The 18,393-nt window shown below is 38.9% G+C and overlaps 1 protein-coding gene across 1 annotated transcript; it reads left to right on the top strand.

Moving 5' to 3' along the window:
* Window positions 1-4,840, top strand: LOC132100409 (macrophage mannose receptor 1-like). The gene is made up of 4 exons (XM_059505806.1): window positions 1-135; window positions 226-564; window positions 3,494-3,838; window positions 4,000-4,840. Exons 1-4 carry the CDS (start codon window positions 99-101, stop codon window positions 4,359-4,361), a joined length of 1,083 nt encoding a protein of 360 aa, XP_059361789.1. The 5' UTR covers window positions 1-98; the 3' UTR covers window positions 4,362-4,840.
* Window positions 4,841-18,393: the final 13,553 nt, after the last annotated feature.

Consider the following 18,393-nt stretch of genomic DNA (forward strand, 5'->3'; position numbering starts at 1 on the left):
CTATTACACTGCTACAATGCTTTTTTAAAAGTTCATAATGTTTCACTTTAAGATGAAAATGAGAGATTCTGAGTTTTTCAATTTGTTTCTTCTCAGAAATGGAGCAGACTCTATATTTCATTCTTCTTCTCGTTGGTGAGTGTTTGTGGTTTTATTTATGGTTTCTAGTTTCATTAGGTTTGATCATGTTCTGAAAAGCATTAAAGCAGCGTCTCTCTTTCACAGCTCTCTGCTCCGTATCTGAATGTGTTCAGCGTCAGTATCACTTTATAAATGAGAACAAGACCTGGACTGAAGCTCAGATATACTGCAGAGAGAAATACACAGATCTGGCCACCGCTAACAACATGAACGACATGAAGGAGCTGATGAAGAGTGTGATTGATGAACGTTTCTGGATTGGGCTGCAGAAGACGGGTTGTGATCAATGGCAGTGGTCTTCAGGTGAACCTGTTATCTATCTGAATTGGGCGACTGGACAATCAGAAAATAACAATTGTTCTATGATGAGAAATGGAGAATGGCATGTTGTGGGATGTGATAAGTCCCTGACTTTCATCTGCAGTTCATCCAATAACAGTGAGTGCATCTCCCTTCATTGACAACAAACATTAGTTTATAAAAAGATGCATCATATTCAGGTTTTCGGCCCTACTCCTGGAGACCTGCTGTCCTGTAAAGTTAATATACAAACCTGTTTGAGCTGGTGATGTTCAGGAGATCGTGAAGAGCTTTGATTAGGTTTGGACAGCGGCTCTCCAGAACTCCTGACCTCAGCTTGACACAGTTCAGACTCAATACTAACTACTTCTACTTTTTAATGTGGTCATAAATAAAGACAACTTGAAGTCAGTTTCTGTAAAGACAAACTTGAAAAAAGTTTGCCATTGAACGCATGTTGATATTTTCCTGTCTCATGGAATAACTGTGGAAATCTGTCATTAGAGAGCTTTTTATTTTCTCAGCAATATTTATAAATTATGAAATCAAAAATAGCAACCCATTGTTTTGGGAATTAATTAATTAATTGGATCAATTTAACAGACATATAGTAGGGGTCAAAGTTGATGTCTGACCTTGGAAAATTGACATCAACATTTATTCAAATGTTATGTATTCAAGATGTTGTTAGCATATTGCATTGTTGTGATTGAAGTCAATAGTTAATTTGTGATAAAACAATGAAAGATGGCAAATTGTGTGGAGATTATTTCCTGGTCACGGTGTCATACAAAGTAATTATGGACACATACAAAAACAAGAGAGAACAAAGTATTAATAACTGATGATGTTGTGTTTTCCTGTGAGCTATAATTATTTTGTCAGAGAAATATATTCACCTGTATTGAGTTATCATATTTAAAATAGTTGGTTTAATCAAACATGTAAGGTCATTAATATCTAACAGCACATCCTGACATCATTTTTAGACATACTTCATGACAGTCTGCTGTTTGAAGATCATTATTCTCAGAAATTATCCTTTTTTAAGTAGATGTTTGAAACAAATAAAACGTGCTTAAATGACTGGAGGCCCGTTACCCATCTTCAGTAAGTGTTTTGAGAAACTCGTCAGAGATTACATCTGCTCTGTGCTGCCTGCCTCATTGGACCCACTACAATTTGCATATCGAAGCAACCGTTCTAGAGATAATGCTATTGCTTTCACTCTACACACTGCTCTCTCCCTCCTGGAAAATAAGAACACTTATGTGAGAATGCTGTTTGTGGACTACAGCTCAGCATTTAACACCATAGTGCCTGCCACACTCTGGGACTAAACAGATCTCTGTGCAGCTGGATCCTGGACTTCCTGACAGGCAGAAGTCAGGTGGTCAGAATGGGCAACAATACTTTATTCCCGCTGACCCTCAACACTGGTGCTCCTCAGGGCTGTGTCCTCAGCCCACTCCTGTACTCCCTGTACACACATGACTGTACAGCCACACACAGCTCCAACGTCATCGTCAAATTCGCTGACGACACAACGGTGATAGGCCTGATCACCAACAACGATGAGACGGCCTACAGAGAGGAGGTGAGGACCCTGACTAAATGGTGTCAGGAGAACCACCTCTCACTCAACATCGACAAGAACAAGGAGCTGGTGGTGATTTCAGGAGACAGAGCAGAGAACACACACCCATCACCATCGACAAGACACCTGTGGAGCGGGAAAGCAGCTTCAAGTACCTCAGCGTTAACATCAGTGAGAACTCACCTGGTCTACACACACTGATGCAGTGCTGAAGAAGGCACATCAACGCCTCTTCTTCCTGAGAAGGCTGAGGAAGTTTGGAATGGGCCCCAGCATCCTCAGAACATTCTACACTTGTACTATAGAGAGCGTCCTGATGGGCTGCATCACTGCATGGTTCGGAAACAGCACTGCTGACAACCATAAAGCTCTGAAAAGGGTCATGCAAACTGCCAGCCACATTATTGGAGATGAGCTTCTCTCGCTCCAGGACATCTACACCAGGCGGTGTATAAGGAAACCTCAGAGGATCATCAGTGATTCCAGCCACCCATCCCACAGTCTGCTCTCTCTGCTGCCCTCAGGAAGACGTCTCCGCAGCATCCGATCCTGCACTAGCAGAATGAGGGATAGCTTTTTCCCTGAGGCTATCAGACTAATGAACAGTCAGAACTAATACATCCTACAGCACCCTCACACAATATGGTATGCCACACACTGCACTTTAACTCCAACAGTTCAACACTGGACTACACATACACACTGCACTTTATACAATAACCTACCCATTACAACTGTATACCATCCGATGCACATCCATGACATTTCTGTATCCAGTTCACGTACACTCTGTTTCACCTTAGCATATCTTTATGCGTATATATGTTTACATAATGTAGAATGTGTACAGTCTGTGTATAGTGTATAATGTGTAGTGTTAACTGTAAGTTTGTCTAATAGTACACTGTGTGTATTTACTATATGTATGTGCATATTGCACATTTGCACCTGTTGAAGTCTGTATGGTTATATGTTATTTGTTTCGGCAATTTCTGGAGGAAGCTCCCAAGAATTTCACTGACCAAAACACATGTGCTGTGGTGATGTTGACAATAAAAGTGTTGTCTTGATATGACTATACTCATCTTTCAGTATCTCAACACAAACCCTGAAATAAGTGAGGTTACATAGGACACAATGTCAATAATGATTTAAGAAAAACAAATAAATGATAAATCAGACTATAGGAGCAAGATGCTCATAAAGCTCTTTGTGTCTGAATCCAGTATTTTAGAGAAACGTGAAAGGAAATGTAGTGGAGAAATAGAAAGTGGCTATAAAATGATCAAAGAAAATCACAAATGTTATTTAATGCTATATCAACAAAATCAGTCTTTGAATGTAATGTGTTTCTGATGTTTCCACTGATTCTCCTGTTCACATCCAAACTGTAAAGCAGCATAATAATAATGAACAGACTGATTCACAAATATATTTTCATGTGTTTTCTGAAAGCAAACACAAGACTCGTCTTTGTCAATCAGACGATGAACTGGAGAGACGCTCAGAGTCACTGCAGACAGAATCACATTGATCTGGTCAGTGTGAGAAACCAGGATGAGAATCAACAGATCGAGAAGATCATGAATGACAGTCTGATATCTGAAGCTTGGATCGGTCTGTTCAGAGACTCATGGCAGTGGTCAGATCACAGTAACTCTTCATTCAGATACTGGAACACTGGTGAACCTAATAATGATGGAGGTGATGAAAACTGTACAGCTGTTGAAAAGAGCGCTCAGGGACGATGGTTGGACATCTCTTGTAAGAACAACCAGTTTCCTTTTGTGTGTCATGAAGGTGAGTAGATCCTCACGAAACACACAATACATCATCTCCTCCAGATCTCTTAAAGTTCCCGCTACATGTCTGACATGACAAATTCATCCACAGTGTTTGTTCTGATGATGTTTTTGATCAGTCTCTCTCTAGTTTCTGCTTGTGCTCTGTTTGGTTTCCAGATAAACTGATTGTGATCAGAGAGAATCTGACGTGGTCTGAAGCTCTGAGATACTGCAGACAGAATCATGTGGATCTGGTCTCGGTTCATTCACAAGAGATTCAGCGTCGTGTGATGAACGTGGTACACCTGGCGTCTACTGCGGAGCTGTGGTTGGGTTTACGTCACTCCTGCACTGTGGGCATCTGGTTCTGGGTGAGTGGAGAGACCGTGTGCTATCAGAACTGGGCTCCAGGGAACGGCACATCAGAGGAGGACTGTGAACACACAGTGAGATCTGGAGCAGTTCAGTCTGGAGGAGATCAGCGCTGGATCAGCCGTCCTGAAACTGACAAACTCAACTTCATCTGCAGCAGATATTAAGAGTGAAAGGATACACAGACCTTCATGTGAGGAAACAAGTGCTTGTGTGTTCACTTCCTTTAACTTCATTTTCACTCATCACTTTGTTAAACAATCATTTTTCATATATAATACCTTTAGTCTCAGCAGTCAGTCGCACCAGAGGGGAATCTCTTGCTCAGATGATTTTTGTTTTGTCTGTTTTGTTCAAATATTTTCTTCAGTCAACTGTAAATTGACTAAATTGTTCTGTCGAGGGTCTGTTTTCCATCAGTTTCTGTTGATGTATTCTATTGAGTGTGATTCCTGTGGGTTTATTTGATCCATTTTAAGAGCTTCAATGGCAAGAATAGCTGTTAACATGTTTTGCTTTTACAAACTATTTTTTTATCTCTTTTTGTTGTTCACTTACTTCAACATTTTTATATGTTAATGTGTTAACTGCATTTTGTGAGGGGTCAAAGGGTATAATTTACTCATCATTGGATATACATTTATAAAGTTTCCTTCTACACTGTAAAATCCAATAGTTTACCTTACTTAGATTTAATTAGTTATCTTTACTTAGTCGTTATACTTACTAGGTTTTATTAAGTTTTAGCTACTTTCAAGGCAAATAAAACAATTTACTTACTGTTTTGAGTGACACTTACTTAAAATATTCAAGTAGCCACTAAGGAACCAATGACATTAATAAACCAGTGAGAGGCAGCAGTGCACTAATATGTTGCTAATTGCCGGGGTTTTTTTTTTAGCTCACCATTATAGTGATTAGCATTCCCTTTGGTTGGGCACTTGAAACTTCATTTATGTTACTATAATTTTCTCTCTATTAATGGAGAAATGCATCATGAAATCAGAGTTATCTGATTTCAAAGAAAAGTAATAAATAGGTTGCTTCTATAAAATGACCTTTTTTTTATTAAAGCATTTTTATGTATGTGTTTAATAATGACCTTTTTGAGATTTTGTTTTTCATAAATACCTTGATATGCTTTTTATATAATTCTTAAATAGTGAGTGGTAATATGCTGAAGTCACACACAGACTTAAACATTCATCATGTGAATCACAACAATGGTAACAATTAAATTTAATTTATTTTCATTAATTGTAACAATAGCCATTTTATTTGCTCTTTTTGTTGTGCTACTGCTGACACAAGACAGCAAATAAAATTGGCAAATAAAAACAACAACTTTAAAACAAAACAACTGCATAATTTATTCTGCGCAATGCATTCTGGGAGTCAGTGAGTAGCTATACTAAGTCATGAGTAAACCTAAATGAAAGGATCAAGTACCCCCTACAGTTCTTTTTTAGTTACTAGAACTCTTGTACTATTACTATCTAATACTATTCCTATTTCACTTTACTTAGTTTTTTCAAGGCAATCAGTTTGCATGCTTTTTTTAAGTAAGCCCAACTTATTAGATTTTACAGTGTATTATGTTATAAGATAATTCATGAATTTAAGTTTTAAATTAATGATTTAAGGACATAAATTTGCTGGTGTGGCTATTTCAGTTTTTCCCATTTTACATTTGATGTATTAATCATGTCTTTAGATTAGAAATGGCTGGTTCAATGTGAGTTAGCGAACACATGCCTTAGCTCAATGAAATATTGTTTATTCTTAAAGGTGTGAAGATCATGTATAATATATCTACTATCCTTTTGTACTAAACATAAAAAAATGTAAACAACAGCAGCTCAAATAAACTACAACCAGCAATCTCATCTCTTGACTCTTTCCCAACATCAGAATGATCATTACATTATAAAATCCAACATCATAAAATCCTATTTAAATTTGGAGGCATAGTTTAACTTTCCTGTTGTTGTTGTTACCTATTTTTTTATTTTATTTTAATTATTTTTTATAAAGGAAGCCGATGAACAAGCACAATTACACATACATTATATACATCTATTATTGTAAATGTTTACAATTTACTTCCCATGACAATAACAAACACTTCATTGACATACATTTTTTTAAATATTTCAGATAGCTTTGTAAAAATAAATAAAAGTTTTTCATTTTATATTTTTTGTATATTTTTGAATTTTAAGAGTTAATGTGATATGGCTAAAATATGAATATGACTGAATGAAATGTAATTTAATATTACATTATCAACTCAGTGAGTTAAATTTAATGTCAAAATTTAAATTTGTCTTGAAAAAGCCAGGCCAGAAAGGTTTAAAACATGGTAATATCTTAAGAAGTTCTTCAGTTTAAAGTTTTAATGATCTGAAGGAAGTATAAGATTTGTTAGCATGATTAACATGCTGTTAGCATTATTAACATGGTACTAGCATGTTGTTAACATGATTAGCAATTTACTAGTAGTTTGTTAGCATGATTAACACGGAATTAGCATGTTGTTAGCATTGCACTAGCATGTTGACAACACTTTTAGCATGATTAACATTTTACTAACATGTTGTTAACATGATTAGAAAGTTACTAGCACTTTGTTAGCATGTTTCTAGCATGATTGGCAATTTACTAGCATGTTGTTAGCATGTTTCTATGCTAGTCCAGTTAAAACCATCTAAAACCAAAAAAAAAAAAAAAAAAGCCTGACCAGCCTGACCTGCTAAAAAACTGTCCAGCAGTATTTTAAATCAAAGCAGCCAATCATCTGAGGCTGTTTTTGTTTTTTAGGAATGTGTTTTATTTTTTCTTAATTTTTTGCAATAGACAGCTTAAATATATGACGGCGTTTTAGTGCCGTTTTTTTTTTGTTTTTTTTTTACTGTTTATTTTCATATTTTCTTCTTACCATATACAGAAAAAAGAACGAGAGAGCTAAAAAAAAAATGAAATAAATAACAACAACCTTCAATCCATATTAATACATGTGATTGCTTGCCAATCACATCCAAAATAATGTTTAAGGGGAAACCAGCGTCTCTCATTTACAAAAGTATCCAGAGTTCCATCCAATGCCATCTTTCATATGGTAACAGTGCCAAGAGTTTTTCACGCCAAAGAGTTACAGTAGGAGGGTGTTCTTTAATCCAAACATGAAGTATGGAAAGGCGAGCAGCATAAAGCATTATAGACGTTGTTTGTGTTCCCAGTACACAACTGTTTAAACCAAGGATACACAATCTGGTATCCAATGGTACTTTAATACCAAAAGATCTTTCAATTTCCTGAACAACTAAAGACCAGAATGATGCAATTAAAGGACAGGTCCATATTAAGTGGAAATAAGTTCCAGTTGCCCTTTTACACTTAAAACTCAATTTTGTAGATGTGTCATATTTACTTCGAGTTAAAGGAGTCATATGCAGCTTGTTAATAATTTTATATTGTACTTCATATGATTTGTTTGATTTGGTAATTTGTCTTGCATGATCTAATACTTTGCTCCATATCCGGTCTTCCAGTATAACACTAAAATCAAGTTCCCAACTTTGTTTAATATTTATTGAACCTTCATTATTTGCTGTAACTTGGTCATAAATATATGTAATTATTTTACTTTTGAATGCAGGTGCCTTTAATAAAATACTATCAAGCACATTCGTCTTCCCACCTTGTTTATAATATTCGATAGAACTTGTAAATATCGAAAGAAGTGGACTTGGGGAATATTAAACTCATACTGTAATTGTTGGAAAGACTTAAGAACATCGTCTGCGTAAACATCTAATATTCCTGTGATACTAGCTTCTCTCCAGTCGTTAAAACCAGCATCGATGCAGGTATGTCTAAAATCTGGATTATTAGCAATAGGAGTCAACAATGAGTCTTTGTCAAGCCCAAAATATTTACGAACAGCACTGAGAGATTTACAGATATTTTTCAATATATAATTTTTCTTAATCTTGGTATATAATTTTGTAAAACATATAAACGGAAGGTGTTCTAATTGAACCCTATCCAGACCTATACCTTCCAAATCTGGAAAGCTTTTTTTAATCCACTCTGACATAAATTTTAATTGTGCAGCCCAATGATAAAATGTAAAATTTGGGATGCCAAGTCCTCCTCTTTTAATTGGTAGTTGAAGCATTCTAAATTCCATCCTTTGCCTTTTGTTATTCCACACAAATACTCCTACCGCACTGTGTAGTTTTGTAAATATTTTGGATGGAAAATAAATAGGCAGAATTTTGATAATATACAACAGGCGAGGGAGAACATTCATCTTGATGTGATCCAATAAAGATAATTAAAGATTATTCCATCTTAGAAGGTCAGTTTTTATTTTTGCTATTACAGGTAAAAGATTGTTTTATCAGATTTGAAAGCTTAATGAGCTTATTCTATTGCCAAGCGGGAAAGCTAAGCATTTTTCGTATTTTATTTTATATCCTGAAAACTTACTGAAGTTTTCTATCATTTTTGTTAGTAAAGTGATAGATTTGGTAGGATTCTTCAAAAATAGAAGTACATCATCGGCATAAAGTGATATCTTGTGGCAACTACTCTTAATTTCAATGCCCTCTATCTCCTCACTCATTCTTATTGATACCGCCAATGGCTCAATAACCAAGTTAAATAAGAGAGGGGACAAAGGAAATCCTTGTTTTGTTCCTCTCTCCAACGAGAATGCCTCAGATGTAGTTCCATTAATCAAAAGGGCTGCCTGAGGATTTGTATACAATAATTGAATCCAGTTAATGAAACTTTCATTAAATTAAAATTCTTTTAAAACTAAATAAATTCTTCCATTCAATGTGATCAAAAGCGTTTTCTGCGTCCAATGCAATGGCCACTGCCTTTTGTTTTTTATATGCTACATACTGTAATATCCCAAGCAGTCGCCTTACATTGGCGCTAGACTGTCACATATTAATGAAGCCTGTTTGATCGCTAGAGACTAATTTATGTATCACATTATTTAATCGCATTGCCAAAACAATTGCTAAAATCTTTAAATCTGTATTTTGAATTGATAATGGTCTGTATGATGCAGGATTTCTGGATCTTTGTGATCTTTTGGTATTGATGAAAATAGATTGCTGCATTGTCTTTGGCAATTTCTTCTCCACATAAGCATACTGAAACATTCTTGAAAGTAAAGGAGCTAAGATGTCCACAAAGGTTTTGTAGACCTCTGCTGGTAAACCATCTGGACCACATGCTTCTCCATTCTTTAGGGAATTTATTGTTTTTTTCATGTCATCGACTGTAATTTTAGCACCAAGTGACATTATCCTGCAAATCAAGTTTAGGTGACTTAAGCTTCTGAAAAAACAAAGTCATATCCCTTTCACTATCTGTATTCTCAGATCAAATCTCCAAAGAATCCTTTAAACACATTTGTTATTTCCCATGATGTATAAACCAATTTACTGCTTTCATCTCTTATTTTGGATATTGCGGACTTACGTTTTTTTATATTAATTAAGCTTGCTAAATATTTTGCAGATCTATGACTATCATACTGTTTATACTTTTGTAAAAATAATTATCTTACTGTTTTTTGAATTTCCAATGAATTGAGTGCTGTTTTTGGCAGCCATAACCTGAACCCAGCTTTCAACAGAAAGACTGTGCTCATGTTTAGTCTCAGCCTCTTGTAATTTTGACTCTAGTCTTTTTTGTTCGTAAATAATTTTCCTTTTCTTAGCAACACAGTATGAAATCATCAAGCCTCGAAGATAGGCTTTTGTTGTTTCCCATACATTTGCTGGATCAGTATCATCATTATCATTAATTTCTAGAAAATGCATTAAATTTGTTTTAATTTTATTACAGAAATTAAAATCAGATAATATTGATCTATTACACTGCCAGATATTTTTATTCTTATATAAACAAGTAAATGCAACTTCAATTTTAATTTGGGCCTTATCCGACAAATGTATATTTCCATTTTATTAATTCCAATATTATTTTAGTAACCAGAAAAAAATCAATTCTTGAATATGTTTTATGAGGGTTTGAAAAAAAATGTATAGTCCTTCTCTCCAGGGTGCATTTGTATCCATATGTCAACTAAATCAACCTCATCAACCATTTGTTACAGAGCTCACTGTCTAGGAGTTTGTTTTGCACTAGTTATAGTGGGCCTTTTATCTAAAATATTATTCATTACACAATTCCAATCTCCACCAACAATCATATAAAGACAGTGATACTTGAACAGTAAATCAGTCAGTTTAGTAAAGAATGTAGGATCGAGGTCAGGGGCAGCATATACATTTAGGATAGTGACTTTCTCTCCATATAAAACCCCATGCAACAAAACATAGCAACCTCTTTCATCCATTTCAACATGATTGATATTAATGGGCAATTTTTATGCACCAGTATCGCCACCCTTCTGCTACTACTATTAAATGAGGAAGAGTACACGTGTCCAACCCAGTCTTTTCTACGTTTTTTTATGTTCATTTTCAGTCAAATGTGTTACCTGCAATGTTATACTAAGAGAATAAAGTCATAATAATATGAGAATAAAGTCAACATTTTTCCAGAGTAAAGTCATAATATTATGTGAATAAAGTCAACATTTTTCTAGAGTAAAGTCATAATACTATGATAATAAAGTAGAAATATTACAAGATTAAACTCGAAATATTATGAGAATAAAGTAAAAATGTTTCAAGAATAAAGTCGTAATACTGTGAGAATAAAGTCGAAATGTTTCAAGAGAAAAGTCGTAATACCAAGAGAATAAAGTCGTAATACTACAAGAAAAAAGTCAATTTTTTTTTGAGAATTAAGTCATAATACTACGAGAACAAAGTTGATATTTTTTGAGAATAAAGTTATAATACTATGAGGACAAAGTCTTAATATTTTGACAATAATGTTGAAATATTACGAGAATAAAGTCTAAATGTTTCGAGAATAAAGTCGCAATACTACGAGAACAAAGTCTAAATGTTTTGAGAATAAAGTCGAAATGTTTCAAGATAATAGTTTTAATACAAAGAGAATAAAGTTGTTATACTATGAGAATAATGTCCAAATTTTTTGAGAAAAAAATCATAATACTACGAAAAAAAAGTCGAAATGTTTCGAGAATAAAGTCATAATACTACGAGAACAAAGTCGAAATGTTTCGAGAATAAAGTCATAATAATACGAGACCATTTTTATTTTAAGACCAAAATGTTTCTCTATTAAACTTATTTTTAAAACTTAGACATTAAAAGTTGGTCTATCAAAAGCATTAATCTTATTGCAATTGGGTGGCTGGCGCACTACAAATACCAATTGCAATGGAAGATATGAAATATTATTTCCAAGCATACTGTCTCTGCGAGTATGACACATGGTATGATTTCTGCTAATAATCCCACATATATTTGTAGTGTATTTTAAAAAAGCATTAAATAAGAGAGCTACAGCACCCCCCGAAGGAATGTCGACTTGGTGTGTGAGCTGATGTTAAGATAAAAAGTTGTTCCTGTTCAGTCTGTTGACAAATATCATATTCTTGAAATTAAGATGTTTCCGTGAGTCCTTAAAATTGACTCTTCCTGATCCAAGTAAAATGATGTGGTTGCCCTGACGCAACAATATTCAAATCAGTTCTGGTGGCCTGCAACTTCTCCCGGTGCTCTCAATATGGGACATTTACATGCACAATAAAGGCCTACTCTCAAAATATTATAACTTTAATTTCTACGATTTAAATTCTCAAAACATTTTGACTTTATTCTCGTAATATTTCGACTTTATCCTCAAAGCATTTCGACTTTATCCTCAAAGCATTTCGATTTTATTCTCAAAATACTTTTACTTTATTCTCTAAGTATTTTGACTTTGTTCTCTTAATATTTCGACTTTATTCTAGAATCATTTTGAGTTTATTCTCATAATATTTCAACTTTATCCTCAAAGCATTTCGACTTTATTCTCGAAATATTTCAACTTTATTCTCATAATATTTTGACTTTATTCTCATTATATTTTGACTTTATTCTCAAAGTATTTTGACTTGATTTTCGTAATTGACTGATTGCAACCACTTATCTTAAAAATAGTGAACTCAATGAATCATTGTTTTCAGTACAGTTACTAATTCATTTACTAGTTAATATATTATTAATAATTGCTTATAAATCATTGAAATGTCAACACTCAGAGATTTAAAAATACTTCACTTATTCAAAACCTGTTGTGTAAATGCATGAATAAATCATTTATAAAACTTCCTACTGTACATCCCCTAATCTATAGTGTAAACTAGTCATCAGCTGTAAATGTTTTAAATCTGGCTGAAAGATACGAATGATGAGTAAAATATTTACAATTGATGAGCAGTTTACACTTTAGATTAGGTGATGTAGGAAGTTTTATAAATGATTTATTCAAGCGTTTATACAACAGGTTTTGAATAAGTGACGTATTTTTATAACACTGTGAGATAATAGTACAATGTTGACATTTCATTGATTTATAAGTGATTAATAATATACTGTATTAACTACTAACTTATTAACCATTTACTAAGGATATGTTTGATTATTTCATGATTAAAAAATAAAAAATAAATCAACTTGTGACAGATTGGTAAATCATTAAAATATTACTTAATCATTTGTGAACGTATAGTTATGTTTTTGTAAATGATACGTTAACCATCATCAAATCACTTGTAAATGATTTGTAACTTAATAACACAGATAAAAATATTTACACATCACTTATTGATCATTTATTAATACATAGTAATGTTTTGTAAATGATTAGTTCATCTATAACTATAAAATGCCTCAAAACATGAACATTATTGTCACCGGGTGACTAATCCGAGCGGAACTGGAGTGTGGGAAATATTTTCCGCCCGGACTAAATTAAGTGAAACACAAGTTCTGTTCCGGTTGGCCCAAAGCGGCGAAATTATCCCAGATACACGTCAGGTGTGGGAAGAGGACGTGTTGGATACCGATTGGAGGATCAGGAAGGAAGCAGAGATATAAAAGGGGCTGGTTTATGAACAGAAAGAGTAGTTTTTAGTTCCGCTGTTGTTCCACACGATACGGAAGTGGCTGGTGTGGCGTGGATGTTGTGATTTACGGGCTGCAACGGAGAATCCAAGGAAAGTGGATATTGGAAGTGCGGAGGAAGATAAGTGCTCAATCTTTTTGTATGTTGTGTTTACATCTTATTGTGGATTGGGTTGAAGGAGCGATCCTATGTTTGGAAGGCCCCTGGGTGAAGGAGATCATTGAATTCGTATTGGCAGAGGACAACACTGTGTACTGGCGGGTGAAAACTTTATGAACATTCCTTGTATATTGTGGAGAGTGGATGACGGATGTGGAGGGAGACTAACTGCCTTTAAGAAAGAGTTCCGACTGCATATTTTCCCATAGCAGTGGGTAACCCCCCCCTCTCTTGTGTTGATCTAATAATCATCAGTGCTCGTGTGTTTACTCAGGGTTAATAGTAGTGCCTTGTGTTGGAGATCGCTGGGAAAGACGGAGAGACTCCGGTGTATGATATATACGCCTGCCATGGTCTGCCCCCTGTCTTCGTCCATCTGACACGCCCCGCCAGGACTCTGAACCCGAAACGGGAATACACCATGGATCTTCTTTCACTGAGTGTGTGGAGTGCGGTGAGTGCTGCTATATTGAAGTGTACACTCAAGAAGAATTGTAGTGCCTTTGTGGTGTGTGGTGTTTATCCGTGGCTGTGTCCCCGGTCGTAGGAAGGGATCTGACGGAGAGGAGCAGTGTATTGGTGGCGACCACAGTCTTTACCTTAAGTAAGCTGGAGCTTGGACATGTTGGAGGCACATCTGGAGGAGGTTGGATGACGTCGCCCACGCAGCAATCTCTGTAAGCTTTTAAATCAAAGCCTTACCCTTGCATCCACGTGACGTTGTGTCATTTGCCTTGTCAGCAATCACCGGCCTTGTGCGTGTCGTCTGTGCTGTCTCTTCGACGAGGGAAGCGAAGGACAACCTCCAATCCTCCCCCGTGTGCCCTCCTGCCAAGCTGGGTGGGAAGCCCAGTATTGTTTGCAGTCTCACCTGTAAGGCCCACCAGCCGTCGGTCATCGACCAAACCCGTATCTGCTTGGAATACCGACCTCTGAATATCTTCAGTGGTGAGTAGCCAGTTAACAGCCCAGCCCTGTGAATACTGACCTGTGTATTGAACTCTGTACTCACCTGAGAGCTAGAAACCCCTGCATGCTAACAGCCCAGCCCTGTGAATACTCACCTGTGTATTGGACTTTGTACTTACCTGTGAGCTAGAACCCCTGCACGCCAACAGCTCAGCCCTGTGAATACCCACTTGTATTGAAATCTGTACTTACCTGGGAGCTAGAACCCCTGCACGCTAACAGCCCAGCCCTGTGAATTCTCACCTGTGTATGGAACTTTGTACTTACCTGAGAGCTAGAACCCCTGCACGCCAACAGCTCAGCCCTGTGAATACCCACCTGTATTGAACTCTGTACTTACCTGTGAGCTAGAACCCCTGCACGCTAACAGCCCAGCCCTGTGAATACTCACCTGTGTATTGAACTCTGTACTTACCTGGGAGCTAGAACCCCTGCACGCTAACAGCCCAGCCCTGTGAATACTCACCTGTGTATTGAACTCTGTACTTACCTGAGAGCTAGAAATCCCTGTATGCTAACAGCCCAGCCCTGTGGAAACTCACCTGTGTATTAAACTTTGTACTTACCTGGGAACTCGGACCCCTGCATGCTAACAGCCCAGCCCTGTGAATACTCACCTGTGTATGGAACTTTGTACTTACCTGAGAGCTAGAACCCCTGCACGCCAACAGCTCAGCCCTGTGAATACCCACCCGTATTGAACTCTGTACTTACCTGTGAGCTAGAACCCCTGCACGCTAACAGCCCAGCCCTGTGAATACTCACCTGTGTATTGAACTCTGTACTTACCTGAGAGCTAGAAATCCCTGTATGCTAACAGCCCAGCCCTGTGGAAACTCACCTGTGTATTGAACTTTGTACTTACCTGGGAGCTAAGACCCCTACACGCTAATAGCCCAGCCCTGTGAATACTCACCTGTGTATGGAACTTTGTACTTACCTGAGAGCTAGAACCCCTGCATGCCAACAGCTCAGCCCTGTGAATACCCACCCATATTGAACTTTGTACTTACCTGCGAGCTAGAACCCGTGCACGCTAACAGCCCAGCCCTGTGAATATCCACCTGTGTATTGAACACTGTACTTACCGGAGAGCTAGAACCCCTGCACACTAACAGCCCAGCCCTGTGAATACTCAACTGTGTATTGAATTCTGTACTTACCTGTGAGCTAGAACCCCTGCACGCTAACAGCCCAGCCCTGTGAATACTCACCTGTGTATTGAACTTTAAACTTACCTGGAGAGGAGTCGGCTGGAAATCAAGGGCTGAAGTGGAGTGCTGTCTAGGAAGGGCTGAAGAGTAGCATTATAGAGGACTGGAATCCGTATCTGTGGACAAAAATATTTCGAGTCATCAGTAGTTTTAAAGTTTCCTCTCCCCTTTTCCCCAAACTTTTAAATAAATAAAATTGTTAATTTTTAATCTTGGTTGTCTGTCCGTTCATTGGGGTGTTGTGGGACCTCCTCGAGGTGGAAGTTAGAGGGAGGAGCGAGACCCGTTAAATTGGTGGTCCGCTCTGACCTGCGACAGATTTTGGCTTAGTCGGCAGGGTTCCACTTCAAGTTGAGCGACCGCGGCTCCCCAATGGCGGACGAGGCAGTGCCTGAGGCCCCACCCCGAATCATGCCCATTTTTCTGGGAGCCCCCTGGGCACCGAAGTATGGAGGGCCGGGATCTGAGATACGGCTGTCGGAATGGAAAGCCCTGGTCGAATATCTGACTGGGATCCAAGGATTGAGCGCCCCCCAGGAACTGCAGTTTGTGATAAATTCCCTAGAGGGGGAGGCCCGACGGGAGGTTCAGGCTGCCCCAGAGGAGGTTCGAGCTACTGCACAAGCTTTATTGGACTTCCTCACAGGACAATATGGGGATGCGACCCCAGTAGCGGTTCTTCGGGCCCAGTTTTTCAATTGCAAGCAAGGGCAGCAACAATCCTTAAGGGCCTTCGCACTAAGGCTGCGGGAGCAGTTCATCAGGCTGCGAGAGAAGCGGGACCATGGCCTGGGAGAGGGAGAGACTCTCTTACGAGATCAGTTCCTGTTGGGGCTGCGAGAGGGCCCAGTCCGTCAGAGTCTACGCGTCCAATTTCGCAGAGACCCAGCTATGACGTTTGAAGACCTGAGAGCAGAGGCTTTGGCCCTAGAAGCGGATCAGGCGGGAGTGGTAGATTCCCCAGTGTGTGCGGCAGTGAGTGGAGAAGCAGCAGCCGCCTCTGGATCAGGGGATTGGAAACAGGCCTTACGTTCTGAGCTCTTGAAGGATGTCCGAAAGCAGATGGCAGAGTTATCTAAAACCCTCCTAGAAGAGGTGCGACGAGGACCCCAATGCTTACCACCAATGTCACGGGAGTGGTGGCACTCCGAGGGAGGACGAGGTCTGGAGAGACGTCCAGTACGGGAGGCCCGAGCCCGTTTTCAGTTGGATGAACAGGAAAGCCCCATTTGTAACCGGTGTAGTGAGCCAGGGCATTATAGTCGCCAATGCGGCTCTCGACGGGGTTCCGAAGGGGATTTTTAGGTCGGCCGGCCACTGTGGGTCAAGTGTTTGGGACCTTTGTGAGTGACCCAAATTGGATGAGCGCCCCCAGGAATCAGTTGATCGGGCACAGCCCAGTGGTAGAGGTACGGATCCATGGGGTGAAGATACGTTGTCTGGTAGACACTGGGTCTCAAGTCACCTTAGTCTCAGAGAGCCTGTCCAAGGAGCTGTTTCAGGGTAGCCAGGTACAGGGAACAGAAGCACCCTGGCTGACCTTGCGGGGGGCTAATGGACTGGAGATCCCCTATGTCGGATATCTAGTCACAGATTTGGAGATTCATGGAATCACTGTGCCACAGAAGGGGGTCGTTATTGTCCGAGATCATTGCCTGGGAACCCATAAAGCCCTGTTGGGGATGAACGTAATTGCGGACTGCTGGGAGGAGTTGTTCCAGGCTAGGCCTAAGAAAACCCTACCACCAGCGGAGAGACAAGAATGGGAAAGGATAGAGGCAGATTGTCGTCGGGTACACATGGCCAAGGCACGGAGGAGTCAAGAAGGTATCGGGCGGGTTGCCTGCCGATACGCCGTTTCGTATTGTTCACGCTAACAGCCCAGCCCTGTGAATACTCACCTGTGTATTGAACTCTGTACTTACCTGAGAGCTAGAAATCCCTGTATGGTAACAGCCCAGCCCTGTGGAAAGTCAGCTGTGTATTGAACTTTGTACTTACCTGGGAGCTAAGACCCCTGCACGCTAACAGCCCAGCCCTGTGAATACTCACCTGTGTATGGAACTTTGTACTTACCTGAGAGCTAGAACCACTGCACGCCAACGGCTCAGCCCTGTGAATACCCACCCGTATTGAACTCTGTACTTACCTGTGAGCTAGAACCCCTGCACGCTAACAGCCCAGCCCTGTGAACGCTCACCTGTGTATTGAACTCTGTACTTACCTGGGAGCTAGAACCCCTGCATGCTAACAGCCCAGCCCTGTGAATACTCACCTGTGTATTGAACTCTGTACTTACCTGAGAGCTAGAAATCCCTGTATGCTAACAGCCCAACCCTGTGGAAACTCACCTGTGTATTGAACTTTGTACCTACCTGGGAGCTAGGACCCCTGCACGCTAATAGCCCAGCCCTGTGAATACTCACCTGTGTATGGAACTTTGTACTTACCTGAGAGCTAGAACCCCTGCACGCCAACAGCTCAGCCCTGTGAATACCCACCCGTATTGAACTCTGTACTTACCTGCGAGCTAGAACCCCTGCACGCTAACAGCCCAGCCCGTGAATATCCTTTTGGATTTGGAGAGTCAAAGTAATATGACTTACAGATGAATAAGAGTGAAAGAAATTGTCACGGTTCGTGAATGCACCATCTTCATCTGTATTCATGTTACGTCATGTTGATTGGTTCATGTCGTCTGATCAGCGGCAGGTGCGACTCATTCCAACTGCCTATTTAACGCCCTGTCTTTCGTCTCCCGTTTGTCAGATCGTTGTTT

The sequence above is a fragment of the Carassius carassius genome, chromosome 2 (genome assembly GCF_963082965.1).
Source record: "Carassius carassius chromosome 2, fCarCar2.1, whole genome shotgun sequence".
Classification (NCBI taxonomy): Eukaryota; Metazoa; Chordata; class Actinopteri; order Cypriniformes; family Cyprinidae; genus Carassius; species Carassius carassius.